The sequence below is a fragment of the Salvelinus alpinus genome, chromosome 12 (genome assembly GCF_045679555.1).
Source record: "Salvelinus alpinus chromosome 12, SLU_Salpinus.1, whole genome shotgun sequence".
NCBI classification, from domain to species: domain Eukaryota; kingdom Metazoa; phylum Chordata; class Actinopteri; order Salmoniformes; family Salmonidae; genus Salvelinus; species Salvelinus alpinus.
In genome coordinates this window covers 29,654,428-29,674,412 of record NC_092097.1, presented here as the reverse complement: position 1 = coordinate 29,674,412, position 19,985 = coordinate 29,654,428, and the positions used below count along the sequence as shown (strand labels likewise).

The following is a 19,985-nucleotide window of genomic DNA, read 5'->3' as shown; positions in this document are numbered from 1 at the left end:
AATTAAATAAAAATATAGGGCAAAATACACATCGCGACAAGAGAGACAACACTACATAAAGCGTGGTGGTGGTAGATTGGTCAACATGCCTTTGAGCAGGGCATTGACCCTTGATGCTTCTGTCTGTCGCTCTGAATGGGAATCTGTTGGATGCCTGGTATGATGTAGTTGTTGAGCAGCAAGTATATTGCATGTTTCGAATATTCAACAAATAAAAAAATACCAAAGACGACAACAGCAACACATGACAACAACATGGTAGCAACACATGGCAGCAGCACAAAACATTAACAAACATTATTGAGCACAGACAACAGCACAAAGGGCAAGAAGGTAGAGACAACAATACATCACGAAAAGCAGCCACAACTGTCGGTAAGAGTATCCATGATTGAGTCTTCGAATGAAGAGATTGAGATAAAACTGTCCAGTTTGAGTGTTTTTTGCAGCACGTTCCAGTCGCTAGCTGCAGCGCACTGAAAAGACGAGCGACCCAGGGGGTTGTGTATTTTGGAGACCTTTAACAAAATGTGGCTGGCAGAACAGGTGTTGTAGGGCTGCAGTAGGTATCTCAGATAGGCCTCACTCCCCCCTAAATGTTTAATAAATAAGCATCAACCAGTGGGTCTTGCGACAGGTATACAGAGATCACCAGTTTACAGAGGAGTATAGAGTGGTGTTGTGTCCAATAAGGAGCATTGGTGGCAAATCTGAAGGCCGAATGGTGAAGAACATCTAGCCGCCCTTACATGCCGATCTATAAATTATGTCTCCGTCATCTAGCATGGGAAGGATGGTCATCTCAATCAGGGTTAGTTTGGCAGCTGGGGTGAATGAGGAGTGATTACGATAGAGGAAACAAAGTCTAGATTTAACTTCAGCCTGCAGATTTGATTTTGCTGAGAGAAGGACAGTGTACTGTCTAGCTATAACTCATAGGAAGAAAATAAATTCAACATGCCACATTGGCTTCAGTAATCGGCAGAAGTTTCTGTTTACCACAGTGAGCATTTGTTCTCTTCTACCTTCACTGGCCGGCAAAGTACCAGGATGTGTCTCTGTTTTGAATCTGAATTTAGAGAACTGAATCAGAATGCATCTGAGAAGTTTGACAAACTTAAAATGATAGTTTGTAAACTTGATACGCATACAATGAATGCAATATCTACCATACTGAAAATAAATATATATTGAACTTAAACATTCAATTTATATTGAATTTTAAAACTGAATGCAATATCCATTCAGTTTCTAATCATGAAATACAAGTTGAATTTATGAAATGAATGATTCAATTTGTGCATGACAAATTCAAAAATCTCAAATAAAAATTCCATATCCTAATTGTGCCACACGTCTTGCTCTTCATTGTAATCAGAGGGCTAATATTAATACTATGCATGCCAGTCTCTCTTGGGTTAGAGTTGAGGAAAGACTGACCTTGTCACTTCTTGTTTTTATAAGAAACATTCATATGGAGATTCTAAATGGTTTACATAGTCAATTTACACACAGCATTGACACACACACTTACCCAACCAGACATGCCACTAGGGGTCTTTTCACAGTCCCCAGGTCCAGAACAAATTCAAGGAAATGTACAATATTATACAGAGACATGAGTGCATGGAACTCCCTTGCATATTTATATAGCGCTAGCGAACAGCAAACCTGTTTTTATTTTTTTTAATTAAGCAACACCTAAACACCTAATAAAATAAAATACCTGCTTGTGTGTATGTACTGACATGAACAGTACCAGTCAAAGTTTGGACACACCTACTCATTCAAGGGTTTGTCTTTATTTTTACTATTTTCCACAATGTAGAATAATAGTGAAGACATCAAAATTATGAAATAACACATATGGAGTCATGTAGTACCTCAAAAAAGTTAAACAAATCAAAATATATTTTAGATTCTTCAAAGTAGCCACCCTTTGCCTTGACAGCTTTGCACACTCATGGCATTCCTCAACCAGCTTCATGAGGAATACTTTTCCAACAGTCTTGAAGGAATTCCCACATATGCTGAGCACTTGTTGTATGCTTTTCCTTCACTCCAGGTGATTGTGATTTGTAGAGGCCAGGTCATCTAATTCAGCACTTCATCACTCTCCTTGCTCAAATACCCCTTACACAGCCTGGAGGTGTGCTTTGGGTCATTGTCCTGTTGAAAAACAAATGATTGTCCCACTAGGTGCAAATCAGGTGGGATGGTGTATCGCTGCGGAATGCTGTGGTAGCCATGCTGGTTAAGTGTGCCTCAATTCTAAATAAATCACTGACAGTGTCACCAGCAAAACACCATCACACCTCCTCCTCCATGCATCACAGTGGGAACCACACATGCGGAGATCTTCCGTTCACATACTCTGTGTCTCACAAAGACACAGCGGTTGGAACCAAAAATCTCAAATTTGGACACATCAGACCAAAGGACAGATTTCTACCGGTCTAATGTCCATTGCTTGTATTTCTTGGCCCAAGCAAGTCTCTTCTTATTATTGGTGTCCTTTAGTAGTGGTTTCATTGCAGCAATTCAAGCATGAAGGCCTGATTCACGCAGTCTCCTCTGAACAGTTGATGTTAGATGTATCTGTTACTTGTACTCTGTGAAGTATTTTATTTAGCTGCAATCTGAGGTGCAGTTAACTCTTAACTTATCCTCTGAAGTAGAGGTAACTCTGGGTCTTCCTGTGGCTGTCCTCATAAGAGCCAGTTTCATCCTAGCGCCTCATGGTTTTTGCGACTGCACTTGAAGAAACTTCAAAGTTCTTGAAATGTTCCTTATTGACTGACCTTCATGTCTTAAAGTAATGATGGACTGTCGTTTCTCTTTGCTTATATGAGCTGTTCTTGCCATAATATGGACTTGGTCTTTTACCAAATAGGGCTATCTTCTGTATACCACCCCTACCTTGTCACAACACAACTGATTGGCTCAAATGTATTAAGAATGAAAGAAATTTCACAAATGAACTTTTAACAAGGCACACCTGGCAATTGAAATGCATTCCTGGTGACTACCTCATGAAGCTGATTGAGAGATTGCCAAGAGTGTGCAAAGCTGTCATCAAGGCAATGGGTGGCTACTATGAAGAATCTCAAATATAAAATATATTTTGATTTGTTTAACACTTATTTGTTTACTACATGATTCTGTATGTGTTATTTCATAGTTTTGATGTCTTCACTATTATTCTACAATGTAGAATAATAGTACAAATAAAGAAAAACCCTTGAATGAGTAAGTGTCCAAGCTTTTGACTGGTACTGTTTGTGTAACATGCATGTGTAACACTACATGTTAATGTTTTTATATGTATGTAAACTGTGAGGTCTTTTGTCTGTAATTTATTTTTTGGTACAGTATGTGTCAGACCCCAGTAAGACTAGCTGTCGATAATGGGGATCCTAATAAATCAAATCAAAATTCATACAAACGCAAAATTTTGGAATTCAAATACAATTTCTGTTTGCACTGAAATCACTCCATAGTTTGCATCCAATTGGCGACAGATATTCATGCGAATATTCAAAAATCTGAATGTAAAAAAATATGCACATTTTCCCACCAGTGGTGTTTCTCCACCAAACTGAATTGTTGTAGATAAAAATCAGTGTGTGATGAAAGAGTGCACTTTTTTGCTAAAATTCTAATGGTTCACCTAATTTCAGTTTGTGACAAAACAACCAAGTAGAGTGCAGAGAATAATTGTACCAGCTAAGACAATTTCAGCTGTAATTTCAGCTGTTTGAAGCTGGTGTACAAAACTGAAAGTAAAATATGCAAAAACAAAAGCATAGAAATGGCGAACATAGAAAAAAATCCATTGCTTCTTAGACTTGCTTTCAACGAGTGACCGATCTACACACATTTCTATGTGGATTTGGTTGGGTCACCCAAAAAGTTACATATTTCAGCTTTAAGTTTTCATGTACCGGTACTGAATAAAAATTGACTGTTCAATCTGTTGCATTAGTTCTGAGTGATTAACCAAATGTTATTTTTTAACGGTGTCACGCGGGACTAGGTGGGTGAAGGAATCAGACGCAGAGACTTCCACTGGGGAAAAGTGCTTTTTACTTATGCACACAAGAATGATAAGCCCAAACATACAGGGCGCAGACAGCAACGTGACAACCCAAAAACACAGGGTGCCAAGTAAAATAGAAAAAATAAATCCACCTCTACCTAAAACGCACACACGTAACATAAAGACAATCCCTCACAAAACAAGGGCGGTTCCAACTACTAAAAATAGGGAAGCTCATTAAACCAAACAACAGAAACACAGGTGAAACTAATTAGACAAAACAAACAGACAAACAAAAAAGGGATCGGTGGCGGCTAGTAGGACAGTGACGACGACCACCAAGCACCGCCCGAACAGGCAGGGGAGCCAACTTCGGCGGAAGTCGTGACAAACGGCTATTAAACAACTAATTGATCGACGTTGGTTCAATTCCATTTAGTTCTGTTTTTTTTGGTGAGCCTCTAGAGAGAAATCAAATCATTCACAAGAGAAATAAAGTCAAGAACTATGCCTCGTAAGCAAGCATTTTATGGTAAAGTCTACACTAGTTGTATTCGGTGCAGGAAGTGAGTTTGTGTTCATACAGGACCTCCCGCCCTCACCTACCATCAACCAATTATGTAAATACAGAGCTATTCGGAGCTCTCCGCATTGTTACAAAATTGAGAGGCTTACAGCGATGTGGTACGGAGCTCAATTTGGCCTCTGCATGCCGCAATTGATTCACACCATACGACCACATTTTCGGATGAAGCATAAATTTGCTTTTACCCTAACCCTTTTCCTAACCTTAACCTCATTCTCCTAACCTGCCACATTAATTATCCTAACATGCCACGTTATTTATCTTAACCTGGTAAGTTAATTATCCTAACCTGCTATGTAAATATTAAGCTGACCCATGGTGCACCTGGCTATGGCCGGTCTTACCAATAATGGAGAGCTGATGTTACACCCATTGCTGCTGATCCACCCACTTCTTTTGCAACGCCCACTTTCAGACACAATCCAAGTATGCATTTACCCATACTTGGAGTCGAGCAAGATGGATTTTAGCAAATTGTCTCATTGATGAAACATTTGATCTCGATACAGTTTAATCTTCTCAAAACTAAAATCTGTTACGAATAGAGTGGACTACATTTTGTAGACTTTACCCTTTGCCAAAGTTTTAAATGTTTTTATTGTTTAGAAGTGCAAGGGTGAATTGAGTTATTGCAAAGACACACTTCCAGGTAAGCGTACACTAACGGAAATATAAATACATGTTAGCTCGTACTTGGCTCTGCCCCCCTCCTTGCTTGTTCTGCCCACTATGACTAATTTGCTTCCATTGGAGAGAAAAAAAGTATGTGGTCTATCTTGGGAAGGGTTAGTTATAAACATCTTTGGTTCCATGGTTCACTGTTCAGCCTCAATCACACCGACAGCGTCATTGCATTTTTGTATACCAGAAGTACATTCATTTCCAATGGAGAGCTGCATTTGCCTTGCGTTGCAAAAGCAGTTGTAGTATGTTCTTTGTGGTGTATATGTTGGATTTATCGAACATATGCATCAAATTGTACGCATAGATGACTTGACAGAAATGGTAGCAGGTGAATGTTGAACTTTTGTTGCACACATATCCAGATGATGCTGCTTACAATTTTTGCACAATAACTTTGCCTGTGTGATCGAGGCGTTCAAGGAGTTGATGGCGGAAAATTGCTCAGCTAGCAAGTTAACCAGTATTCATTGTGGATAACTGTAGCTAACTAAAACTGTTAGGACCGCTTGGATGATGGCAGGATAGGTCGAGCTTGGTGTGCTGCTTAGTGCTTGCGCTTTTGCTACGTATCTGTCTTTCGGATTGAAAGGGAATAAGCAAACAATCAAACTTTACTTGGTGTGGTGATGGTTCGGCACAGCTGTGTTGTCACTGGGTCAGAGATGGTAGGCGATAGTGATGCAGAAGAAAGTGAAGCAAGTATGGAGCATAGCGGTACAAATAAAGGGGGAAGTAGGAAACAGAAAAAGAAAGCGGAAGACAAAGGGAGTAGGGGTTTGAAGGGGAGCGAGAGATCTATAGAGGCAGAGATGAAGAAGAAAAGGAAGTTTGAGGAGAGCAACAGTTTCCAACACGAGTGGCAGTTTGGAGGTAGAGAGTGCCGAGGAAGGACATGATAAGTCGCTCTGGCTGCATGGGGGTGATTTTGAAGTTTTCGGTTGGAAGGGGGAGCTAAGTCCGATAAGGTTGATGGCTTGGGGGGGAGGGGGGGGGGGGGGTCGTCGGATGTGTCAGGGCTCGCAAACCATTACAGACTACAAAGGGAAGCACAGCCGAAAGCTGCCCAGTGACAAGAGCCTACCAGACGAGCTAAACTACTTCTATACTCGCTACGAGGCAAATAACAATGAAACATGCATGAGAGCGCCAGTTATACATGGAAGACTCTGTACAGACATTGTATGAGATAACTAACTGGTTCCCCATTAACGCCATCCCTTCACATGGTTTAGGAATAGTTACATACACATCAGTACATCACTGGGGCCAAGCTTCCTGCCATCCAGGACCTCTGTACTAGGTGGTGTCAGAGGAAGGCCCTAAAAATTGTCAAAGACTCCAGCCATCCTAGTCATAGACTGTTCTCTCTGCTACCGCACGGCAAGCAGTACCAGAGCGCCAAGTCTAGGTCCAAGAGGCTTCTAAACAGCTTCTACCCCCAAGCCATAAGACTCCTGAACATCTAGTCAAATGGATACCCAGACTATTTGCATTGCCCCCCCCCCCCCCCTCCCCTCACCACTGCCACTCTCTGTTGTCATCTATGCATGGTCACTTTGATGACTCTACCTACATATACATACTACCTCAACTGGCCGGTGACCCCGCACATCGACTTTGTACCGGCACCCCCCTTGTATATATTGTTATTTTTGTTGCTGCTGCTCTTTAATTACTTTTATCTCTTATTTTATCCATATTTTTGGATACTGCACTGTTCGTTAGAGGCTCGTAAGTTAGCATTTCACTGTATTCGGCGCATGTGACTAATACAATTTGATTTAAGTGATTTAAATGATGCGTTGAATGCACCATTTACCAAGGCACAGATGAAAAGGGCAATAGGTAAGGCTGGGTTAACTTCGCCTGGGAAAGATGTGTGCTATGTTATGTTGGCCCATCTTAATGATGAGGCACAGGATAAGGTATTGGTGTTGTACAACAGAGTGTGGGAGAAGGGGAAACTACCAGGCAGCTGGAAGGAGGCAGGAGTGGTACCAATCCGGAAGCCAGGGAAGGACCCAATGAGGCAAACAAGCTATCGGCCAATAGCTTTAACATTACATGTATGTAAGGTTATGGAAAGTATGATTACGGAAAAGCTAACTTACTTCCTGGAGAGGTGGGGGCTAGTATCGCCACATCAGAGTGGGTTCAGGAAGGGGAGGGGAACTATGGACCCAGTGCTCTGATTAGAAGCAGAGGTCAGGAAGGCTCAGTGAATAAGGAGACTGTTGTAGCTGTCTTTTTTGATGTGGAGAAGGCATATGATATGATGTGGAAGGAGGGGTTGCTAACCAAGCTTGATATTATGGCAGTAGCAGGAAGAACGTACAACTGGATAAAGGATTTCCTGTTTGGAAGGTCTGTCCAGGTGAGATTGGGGAAGTCTCTATCAGGCAGCTACCTGGTGGATAAAGCTACACCGCAGGGGAGCGCGATTAGTCCTTTGTTGTTGTCAATCATGATCAATGATGTTTACAGTTAGGTATGCACAGATGTTAGGAGGTTGTTATTTTCAGAAGATGGGGTCTTATGAAAGAGGGGAAGAAATGTGCCATACATAGTCAGGAAGGTACAGGAAGCAATTGATGAGGTAGAGCAGTGGGCATTAATGTGGGGATTCAGGTTCTCTGTAGCGAAAACTCAGACAGTGTTCTTTACCAGGAGGAAGCATACCTCAAGGTATGCTTGAGGTTATATGGGAGAAACTTGGAGAGGGTGGGGGCCTTCAAGTTCCTTCGGGTGTACTTTGACACTAGGCTGACCTGGGCAGAACACACAGAGTGATGTGAAAGTGTAAGAAGGTGCTAAATGTGATGCACTGTCTGATGGGCGTTACCTATTAAGGACCATGTATGTTGTATTGATCCGATCTGTAATAGACTATGGTAGTATAGAGTATGGTTCGGCAGCCCGGAACTCATTGGAAAGGTTAGGTGTCATACAGGGGCAAGGACTCAGAATATGTAGTGTGGCGTTTCGGACCTCCCCAGTGTCTACACTACAGGTAGAAATAAGGGATATGCCACTGCAGATTAGGGATTAGGAGACAGCAGTTGGCAATGAATCATTTAACTAAGTCAGTTAAGAAAAGATTCTTATTTATAATGACAGCCTACCCTGGGCCAATTGTCCCTATGGGACTCCCAATAACGGGCAGTTGTGATACAGCCTGGATTTGAACCAGGGACTGTAATGACACCTCTTGCACTAGAGATGCAGTGCCTTAGACCGCTGCACCACTCAGGAGCCCAAGACATGGGGTGTCTCATCCTGTGAAAGGGATTTTACAGGCATGCTGGGAACATGAGCGAGGACAGAACACAAGCTTCGGGAGGGTGTATAATATCCAGGCGAAGGAGATGGAACTTTATGGAAGGGAGTTTAGTCCAACAGTAGCTATTCCTGTAAACCCACCATGGCTACTCGCGCCTCCAGTATTTTATCTAGAAGTGTTGGAGAGATTACGGGAAAGATATGGAGTTGATCCATCTGATTTGTTTAATAGACGTCTGGATACTGTATCAGGATGTTGTGGCCATTTACAAAGATGTTTCAAAAGATCCAATTACAGGACATACTGGATCAACATTTGTAGTGCAGGAATGTGGGATGGTGGTCAGGAAACATTACCTATATATACGGCAGAGCTGATGGCCATACTATTGGCCTTGCAGTGGTTGGGGGAGTCAAGCCAGACAGAGTAGTTATTTGCTCTGATTCATGTGCATTGTTGATGATTCTGCAGTACTTTAGCTCAAATAGCAGACAATACCTGCTTTATGATGTACTACAAATCCATGGCAGGATTAGACAGATGGGTATACAGATAGGATTTACTTGGGTCCTAGCCCATGTGGGGGTGGAGGGGAATGAGGCAGTTGATGTACTGGCTAAACAAGCACTTAGTAGTGGGGATGTTGATGTTGTAGCTTCAATTAGCAAGGCAGAGGCAAAAAGTCTGATATGGACAGTCATGGTGCAGAGATGGAAGGAGCAGCAGAATAGAGATACTAAGGGCAGGCATTTATTTCAAGTACAGAGGAAAGACAGGAAGGATTGCAGGAAGGGACAGAAGAGAGGAGGCTATTTTTACAAGATTAAGGGTGGGACACAAACGGTTAAATAATACTTTAAATGTGATAAGTAAGCATCCAATAGGAAAGTGTTATTATTACCAGGAAACAGACAGTGGAGCATGTATTGATAGTGTGGGCAGTAATAGGGAAATAGAGGCATAGATCTAATATGAAGGGGATACATGATATTCGTTTAAAGAGTATATTGAGTAGAACGTCATTAGATACATTCTCAAATAGTTTGTTATATTTTAAGAGAAACGGGGCAGCCAGGTAGGATTTAGTTTCTCCCCGTCTCTGGCCCAACCTCCAATACAGTAGGTAGCGGTAATGCACCATAAAGTTGGATGCCGATAAATCCCACCAAATAAGTAGTTCACTTTCCAGGGAACTGTCGCTACCTGCTGGTAGCTAGCGCTAACACAGCTTCCTCAAAACAGAGAAAATGGCCGGTCAAGAAGATCCTGTGCAGAGGGAGATCCACCAAGACTGGGCAAATCGAGAATATATTGAGGTTATCACGAGCAGTATCAAGAAAATAGCAGATTTTCTAAATTCCTTCGGTAAGTACTCAGTAGCTAGATGACTTGGCAACAGCAACAAAAAGGCTGTCAATGTGAAGGCCTAACCTACTTCCAGCCCTGCTGGTCTTCTTGGCTAACGTAGTACGTTAGTTGGTTTCCATCCAAGACAGCAATAATATAATATACCTGCAGTACGACTCTCTTACTATTATGTATAACACGGGTTAAGAATTATACTTGCAATGTTATGGCTACAACGTTTAATTTATCGAGCAATCGATGAAACAGGTTCACTGCGCTTGCTAGCTAATTGCGATGAGATTTGACTAGACTCGATACACGTATGTTTATTTTTAAATACATGTTGTAGTGGAAACTTAACATAAGATGAAGTGAGCCAACACTGATTTTGTATCTGTGTATTCTAAAATGGATAGCTAGCACCAGCTTGCAACGAGTGTGAACTTGCATTATTAAGGAGGGGTGTATCTGTGCGATGTCGACGATGAGTATATGACGTGTCTCGTCTACGCCCAGGTAGCTCCGCAAGCGGTAACGTCAAAATACTTTCCTTACTCACCAAATGAGTATCACTTAGCGATTATCTCCATTTACTCCCGTTAAGGCCGGTATGTACTTTCAAACGTACATGTACATGCAGCCGCACAGCTCGGAAGACTACAACAGCTCTTGACATTGGCGGTGCATAATAGTTTGCACCGACAGATGTAATGTATTGAGTAAACCTATCATTATAGAACAGGGCTCTTCAACCCTGTTCCTGGAGATCTACCCTCCAGTAGGTTTTTACTCCATCCCCAGTTGTAACTAACCTGATGCATTTTATAAACCAGCTAATTATTAGAATCATGTGAGCTAGATTAGGGTTGGAATGAAAACCTGCAGGATGGTAGCTCTCCAGGAATTACTGTTTTGTGAGCAAATTAGCACAGTTGGTGTTAACTATTAGCTTTTCTTGTATTTTGTTTCAATCAAATCATATATCCTGCTTGGGGTGCTCTGTTGTGTTCTGGCATATGAGAAAATGTGACTATTCAGCTTCATCAGACCATTAGGGCTCCCAAGTGGCGCAGTGGTCTAAGACACTGCATCTCAGTGCAATAGGCGTCACTACAGTCCCTGGTTCGAATCCAGGCAAAACCACCCGTGATTGGGTGCACAATTGGCCCAGCGTTGTCCGGGGTAGGCCGTCGTTGTAAATAACAATTTGTTCTTAATGGACTTGCCCAGTTAAATAAAAATCATAAAATCTCACTAGAAATGTGTTATTTTTTTGGGAGTAATGTTATTGGAGTAACGCTATTGCACACTATGCTGTTATATTCGGTTATGTTAAATATGAAATAATCATTATGTAATCTTGCGAGACACTGCTTCAGCTTTTATCTAACACAATTGTGAGAAGTAATACTATTTTATTTGTAATAATAAGTGATGAGTAGGACTATTAGGCATAGGCAACATATCTTGAGTGTTATTTTAAACTATTGGATCGCCCTTTGTGGTTCTGAAAGGACAGTGCCAGGATCGAGCAATGATGTTAGAGAAGTTGAACCAACTTGTGGTGCTGAAGGATAGCTGAATCATAGCTCTGCCATTCGGCCAGTTCATGATTATTTTGTTGTTGTTGCATTATAGCCTGATAGGCTTACGACTTATTTTTGGAAGTTGGCGCCGGAGGAGTTGGTTGCCGCCTTATCGGCTCTTAACCAACCATGCTATTTTTTATTATTTTTTTTAGTTGTTCCTAACTTGTTTTGTACATAATGTTGCTGCTACCGTCTCTTATGACCGAAAAGAGCTTCTGAACATCAGAACTACCATTAGTCACCTCAGATTAGACAAAGAGTTTTTCAACAACGAGTCGGACGGGAGGGATATACACAGACACCCGACCAGGCCCAGATCCTCGTCATTCACTGGAGAAGGAAACAGAGATTTTGTGGAAAATGATCAGGCGACGAGTGGCTTATCTGCCTTTGCCTTCCGTCCTGCTAGCTAATGTTCAGTCGCTGGAAAATAAATGGGACGAACTGAAAGCAGGTATATCCTACCAACGCGACATTAAAAATGGTAATATCTTATGTTTCACTGAGTCGTGGCTGAACGACGACATTAAGAACATACAGCTGGCGGGTTATACACTCTATCGGCAAGACAGAACAGCAGCCTCTGGTAAGACGCGGGGCCTATGCATATACGTAAACAACAGCTGGTGCATGATATCTAAGGAAGTCTCTAGGTTTTGCTCGCCTGAGGTAGTGTATCTCATGATAAGCTGTAGACCACACTATCTGCTGAGAGTTTATCTGTATTTTTCGTAGCTGTCTACATGCCACCACAGACCGATGCTGGCACTAAAACCGCACTCAATGAGCTGTATACCGCCATACACTCATCCAGAGGCGGCGCTCCTAGTGGTCGGGGACTTTAATGCAGGGAAACTTAAATCAGTTTTACCTAATTTTTATCAGCATGCTAAATGTGCAACCAGAGGGAAAACAATTCTAGACCACCTTTACTTCACACACAGAGATGCGTACAAAGCTCTCCCTCGCCCTCCATTTGGCAAATCTGATCACAATTCTATCCTCCTGATTCCTGCTTACAAGCACAAATTAAAGCAGGAAGCACCAGTGACTAGATCAATAAAAAAGTGGTCAGATGAAGCAGATGCTAAACTACAGTACTGTTTTGCTAGCACAGACTGGAATATGTTCCGGGATTCTTCCGATGGCATTGAGGAGTACACCACATCAGTCACTGGCTTTATCAAGAAGTGCATCGAGGACGTCGTCCCCACGGTGACTGTATGTACATACCCCAACCAGGCACCATGGATTACAGGCAACATTCACACTGAGCTAAAGGGTAGAGCTGCCGCTTTCAAGGAGCGGAACTCTAATCCGGAAGCTTATACGAATATGCCCTCCGACGAACAATCAAACAAACAAAGCATCAATACAGGACTAAGATCGAATCGTACTACACCGGCTCTGATGCTCATCGGATGTGGCAGGGCTTGCAAACTATTACAGACTACAAAGGAAAGCACAGCCGAGAGCTTCCCAGTGACACAAGCCTACCAGACAAGCTAAACTACTTCTATGCTCACTTCGAGGCAAGTAACACTGAAACATGCTTGAGAGCATCAGCTGTTCTGGACGACTGTGTGATCACGCTCTCCGCATCCGATGTAAGGCAATTTAAACAGGTCAACATTCACAAGGCCGCAGGGCCAGACAGATTACCAGGACGTGTACTGCGAGCATGTGCTGACCAACTGGCAAGTGTCTTTACTAACATTTTCAACCTCTCCCTGTCCGAGTCTGTAATATCAACATGTTTCAAGCAGACCACCATAGTCCCTGTGCCCATGAACACTAAGGTAACCTGCCTAAATGACTACTGACCCGTAGCACTCACGTCTGTAGCCATGAAGTGCTTTGAAATGCTGGTCATGGCTCACATCAACAACATTATCCCAGAAACCCTAGACCCACTCCAATTTGCATACCGCCCCAACAGATCCACAGATGATGCGATCTCTATTGCACTCCACACTGCCCTTTCCCACCTGGACAAAAGGAACACATATGTGAGAATGCTATTAATTTACTACAACTCAGCGTTCAACACCATAGTGCCCTAAAAGCTCATCACTAAGCTAAGGACCCTGGGACTAAACACCTCCCTCTGCAACTGGATGCTGGACTTCCTGATGGGCTGATGGGTGGTAAGGGTAGGTAACAACACATCCGCCACGCTGATCCTCAACACGGGGGCCTCTCAGGGGTGCGTGCTCAGCCCCCTCCTGTACTCCCTGTTTACTCATGACTGCACTGCCAGGCACAACTCCAACACCACCATTACGTTGGCTGATGACTCAACAGTGGTAGGCCTGATCACCGACAACGATGAGACCGCCTATAGGGAGGAGGTCAGAGACCTGACCCTGTGGTGCAAGGACAACAACCTCTCCTTCAACGTGATCAAGTGGGTAGTATTATGGGGCCTTGGTGACAAAACGGATGGCACTGTGATCGACTACATCCAATTTGCTGAGTAGTGTTGGAGGCTATTTTATAAATGACATCGCCAAAGTCAAGGATCGATAGGATAGTCAGTTTTACGAGGGTATGTTTGGCAGCATGAGTGAAGGATGCTTTGTTGCGAAATTGGAAGCCGATTCTAAATTTAATTTTGGATTGGAGATGCTTAATGTGAGTCTGGAAGGAGAGTTTACAGTCTAACCAGACACCTAGGTATTTGTAGTTGTCCACATGTTCTAAGTCAGAACCGTCCAGAGTAGTGATGCTGGACGGGCGGGCAGGTGTGGGCAGCGATCGGTTGAAGAGCATGCATTTAGTTTTACTTGCATTTATACCAGGTGGTGTCAGAGGAAGGCCCTAAAAATTGTCAAAGTCTCCAGCCACCCTAGTCGTAGACTGTTCTCTCTGCTACCGCACAGCAAGCGGTACCGGAGCGCCAAGTCTAGGTCCAAGAGGCTTCTAAACAGCTTCTACCCCCAAGCCATAAGACTCCTGAACAGCTAATCAAATGGCTACCCAGACTATTTGCATTGCCCCTCCCCCCTCCCCTCTTCTACAATGCTGCTACTCTCTGTTATTATCTGTACATAGTCACTTTAATAACTCTACCTTCATGTACATATTACCTCAATTACCTCGACACCGGTGCCCCCGTGCATTGACTCTGTACCGGTACCCCCATGTATATAGATCTGCTATTGTTATTTACTGCTGCTCTTTAATTGTGTTATTCTTCTTACTTTTAGCTTTTTATTAGGTATTTTCTTAATGAAATTGTTGGTTACGGGCTTGTAAGTAAGCATTTCACTGTAAGGTCCTACACCTGTTGTATTCGGCACCTGACAAATACAATTTGATTTGACTACGTGGTATAGTTATTTGTAGGCTATAGCCTAATGTAAATACAAGTAGCATTGCACTGTTTGAGGAGAGTGCTTTAATTGCAAGTAGGCATTTCATTGTATTGTGCAGTTTACACTTCTGTATCATAAATAAACTTTGATTTGATTAGCTTGAACACGTTTACAATATACAGAGGGGAACTATCAATTCATAATTTATTTGCATACATTAAATCATCAAATCTATTGACCAATTTGTGAACATAAACCATTACTACTTGAAGAAAAAACTGCCATAAAAATCAAGCCTTTGGTGTATTGTATTCATGCATCTCAATAAACTATAACCTAATTGCATTATTATCTCCAACATGGCCCAATTCACATTAACCCACCCTGACATACCAAGCTAGAACGGGCCCTGCGTCTCAATCAATAGGCTAAATATCCCAAGCAGGGCTACAGCAACTTCCAGGGAGGGTCAGGCTCCTTGGGCTTTGTGGTGGCCACTCTGGTTTGGGTGTCCTCGGCAGAATGGTGTCACCCTAGCCAAATGGTCACATATCATTCTGGGTTCCACTGCGCAAGAGGGGTTCCGTGGAGTTTTATGATCCTTTTTTATGGCTAAAGTGATCAAGCCTCCGTCGGGCCTCCGCAGTGCACAGACGTAGCCTACAGAGCTTCATCATTGTCGCCACCGCCGGAGAGAAGACAGGGAAGAAACCACCATTTACCTACCTCTAGTTTGCTATACATACATTTGGTTTGTCAATTTATCAAGTTGTGTAATTTGTGGTAATTAAATATAATTTACTTAGCATTTATCAGAATACATTTTCCAGAAATAGTTCTAACAGCTCTGTGTATTCTCAAATTGAAAAAGCTGAGGGAGCGCTGCTCCTCCGTGCTCTGGCAGCACTACACCCTTGATTATAACACTTGCAGAGCTGTCTAATGGGAGTTTAATGCTTCCTGGGCGTTAGAGAGGAGACACATACTCATCAACATCTCTAACGCACAGATACTGGGACAGGGCGTAGCTAGCCTCTATGTACTTTGGTACCTACCTGTCCCATGCATACTGTCAATTGAGACATTGATTGCATTATTGAACTACAGTGCAATAGTTAGCCTACAGATTATGAACATGTGCATTGTCTTTTGGGAGATTATGAACATGTGCATTATCTTCATACCGTATGATATTGATGCAATTTTATTCAAAGTCAATTAACCATATTTTCTTATGAGTAACATTGATGTGATCAGAAATGAAAATATGTGGAACATATATTTCCTTTGCTTTAGATATGTCCTGCCGGTCTCGTTTGGCCACCCTGAACGAAAAGCTGACAGCGTTAGAGCGGAGAATTGAGTACATTGAAGCAAGGGTAAGTGTCAGAATTAAAGTGGCAATTCTATATTGTAATTACATTAAATGTTTCCAGTTTGTTTTGCCTGTACAGTACTGGATGTCATCATAATGTGTTCTCTAACCCTCTTTTTCTGTTTAGGTCACAAAAGGAGAGACATTGACCTAAACCAAGATGGTATGCTGGACTGGGTGTTGCAGTTTGGCTGAGGATTGACAACTACATTTGTGACCATTTCCATGTTTGTCCTTTTTTTTAAACTAGCTATGTATTTTTACAATTTTGTATTTGGTCTGTGGGACCACAAAAGACACGTCACACGGTGTGTATTTGGCTGCTGGATGGTGACTATAATACCACAGCATCTCCCACAATGTTACAATGGATTGACTCTTTAATGCTATCTTAAACTTTGCACACTAGCTCTGCATTGTATTTATTTGATCACGGGCTAACATAATGTATTTGTGCAAATCAAAACTAGTTAAGAACATCCTAATAGGGGAAAGTTTATTTTATAAGGTTAATTCAAAAGTGATTATGTGAAGGAGTGTACCCACCTCTATGGAGATTTTAAAGAATATGCATTGCAGAAATATCCTTCCTCTTTGGCTGAGCCAGGATAATTTGAGCCACAGGAAGAGGGAGTGCCAAAATGAATAGTCAGCTCTTTAACTGTGGTCATTCTACTTATCTGTCTTTCACTTGTTGTAATTGTGTTTTCCCTCATTGTTCAAACGAAATGTAATAAACTGTTTAAAAGTAAGTTGTCCATGTTTTTGACATAGTGGCTTGAAAGAGTGTTTGGCTCAAGGGTAGCATTCATAGATGCCTGGTTGAAGGTGTTACTGGAATATAGTATAGGCTGTGTAGTATCAAGACCAACTCTATTCGCTCATAGTTAGTCCATACACATAACATCTGCCAATATAGCCTCTGGTTGTTGCCCTCAGCCATAAATTTGTGTTCTGTTCTGGTAGCGGTCCTGCTGCTGGGTTGTTGCCCTCCTACGGCCTCCTCCACGTCTCCTGATGTACTGGCCTGTGTCCTGGTAGCGCCTCCATGCTCTGGACACTACGCTGACAGACACAGCAAACCTTCTTGCCACAGCTCGCATTGATGTGCCATCCTGGATGAGCTGCACTACTTGAGCCACTTGTGTGGGTTGTAGACTCCGTCTCATGCTACCACTAGAGTGAAAGCACCGCCAGCATTCAAAAGTGACCAAAACATCAGCCAGGAAGCATAGGAACTGAGAAGTGGTCTGTGGTCACCACCTGCAGAACCACTCCTTTATTGGGGGTGTCTTGCTAATTGCCTATAATTTCCACCTTTTGTCTATTCCATTTACACAACAGTATGTGAAATTTATTGTCAATCAGTGTTGCTTCGTAAGTGGACAGTTTGATTTCACAGAAGTGTGATTGACTTGGAGTTACATTGTGTTAGTTAAGTGTTCCCTTTATTTTTTTGAGCAGTGTATATTCTAGAATCTACATAAAGAAAACATTTATTGGGAATCACAATATGGCTAACGACTGTAGCTGTATGCCGGCCCAAAACTAAAGAAGGAAGCAGAGGGAAATATTCTAAGATATTTTAATTGTTACTGTTATAAAGCAAGCTACGGAAGCGAGGCCGTTAGCAATACTTTTTAACTGGTAAGTCAGGGGTTCCCAAACTTTATTGGCCTGTGACCCCATTTTGATTTTAAAAAAGTTGTGAACCCACCATGTAAAAATGTTAATGTAATCAAAGGCCAATGTTTACTTTTTTAATTGGGACTGTGACAGTCTATTACAAATCAGCCTGATAGTACTGTTGATAGTATTTCAATCTGAAGGAAACATGGTTTGAAGTGACTGAAATGCACAGGAGGTTGGTGGCAACTTAATTAGGGAGAACGGGATTGTGCTAATGACTAGAGCGGATTTTGTGGAGTGGTATCAAATACATCAAGCACAAGCTCCATTCTGGCCATTATTGTGAGCCGTTCTCCCCTCACCAGCCTCCTGTGCTGAAATGCATCCGAAAGGTATTCATCAGGCAATAATTTTTAATTATATTCTGTGTAGAAAGAAATAATAATTAGGTTTCCATCCAATTGGCGACAGATTTTCACCTGATATATTTAAATCTCACCAGAGATTTCCATCAAATTGACTCGTTGAGGATAAAAGGCTGTGCATAATGATGTTGTGCACATGAAAAATTACTTTTGCTGTTACATTCCCAAGTACTGAATAAAAAATACAAGTTAAATGGGTTTTCAGCACATTTTCAACTCGATTTATAGTTTCGTCATAAAATGTTGCGTTGTATAGCGAATGTGCCCACTCTGGTATTGGACATATGTGCTCGCAACCAGGTTGGCGCTCTAGGCAAAAGCTCAGCCAAGCATCGATCATCATGTGACCAGAAATAAGCCCCTCGATATTTATTGGAAAGGAGTATCAAGCTAATGGCGTGCAATTTCACGACCCTGTGAATTTCATCTGTAGCCTAAAAAATGGCATGCTTTCCCGAGTCGTAGTGGGAGGTCCACATAATATCGCGTGGCTCCAAATTGACTTGGATATTATGGTTATTATATCAATATTTGCACATAAAAGCGTTTCCACCGCTATTTCCTCGCATAATTAACTCTACACATACAAAAAGATCCCACCTTGTCTAGCATGTTTTTGTACATTTGGAAAGTTTATTGACACATTTGCTGTTGCTATCCGGCCTGTCCTGACATTTTTTTTATCCAACTTGGATAAACCTGAAAGGTTGGTTTCCATACAAATTTTTTATGGGAGTAAAGTCCATGAAAATTATTAAAATGAATTATGTGGAAAAAATGTAGGTGGAAAAGATTTTATGCATATAACGTAAACTCACTCACTTTTGTACATCGCCTTGGTCCGAATAATTTACCTTATTTTAGCGCCAAAAAAACGTAATACTTCCATGTCAACTGTAATATGAAAACCACTGTAAAGCACAATTTCTTCCCTTTCCAACAAAATCAAAGATTTTTTTTTAATATATATTTTTTAACAAATCAATACAGAAAGTACATAAGGGAACACATGTATATATAGATTATATACAATGGACAATCGAGCTAAGGGGTACAATATCACATTACAATTACACAAGGACCTTAAGGGACATACATACACTTACAATTCTAACAGCTTTTTTGTTAGTAGAGTATTTAACTGTCTTAAAATGCAGTTCAATTTATTTTTGTAGGGTAAGAAAATGTGTTTTTTTGTTTGTAAATTTACATTTGTGTATATGAAATTTGGCCAAAAGAATAATTAAATTAATTACATAAAAATGTTCTGCTTATTTCTATCGTATGTAAAGAATCCAAGCAGTTCATCTCTCCACAATAGTGTAAAATCTTCATAAATGTATTCAATTATAAAGAGGAGACCTCCACGCTGCCTGTTTCTGCATGATTTACATAAGTGATGGAGCTTCGCCGGGCCTTATTAAAAATGGCTGGTGGGGAGCGAAGGCTACGAAGTGATGGTGAAAGGGGGAAATATGTTGCGTGAGGAAACAGGTTTTTTCACTCGATTTGTCCAACTAATCAACTTCAAAATGTAAATACTACAACATAAAGAGTTTATGTAATGTCTCATCACATACCTGTTTGAAGGTTTGTGTCGAATTTGAAGCAATTCATTATTGATTGATTCATTGTTTGTGTTATTGATAATCACATTGCAATTGGCACCCAAGTCCGGAAATATTAGTTTAATATTAGCAATAATTTATATTAA

At 41.5% G+C, this 19,985-nt stretch overlaps 1 protein-coding gene across 1 annotated transcript; it reads left to right on the top strand.

Moving 5' to 3' along the window:
• Positions 1–9,774: 9,774 nt before the first annotated feature.
• Positions 9,775–16,969, top strand: LOC139535846 (probable protein BRICK1). The gene is made up of 3 exons (XM_071335686.1): positions 9,775–9,954; positions 16,139–16,221; positions 16,345–16,969. The coding sequence occupies exons 1-3, from the start codon at positions 9,837–9,839 to the stop codon at positions 16,369–16,371; spliced, it is 228 nt and encodes a 75-aa protein (XP_071191787.1). The 5' UTR covers positions 9,775–9,836; the 3' UTR covers positions 16,372–16,969.
• The last annotated feature ends 3,016 nt before the right edge of the window (positions 16,970–19,985 follow it).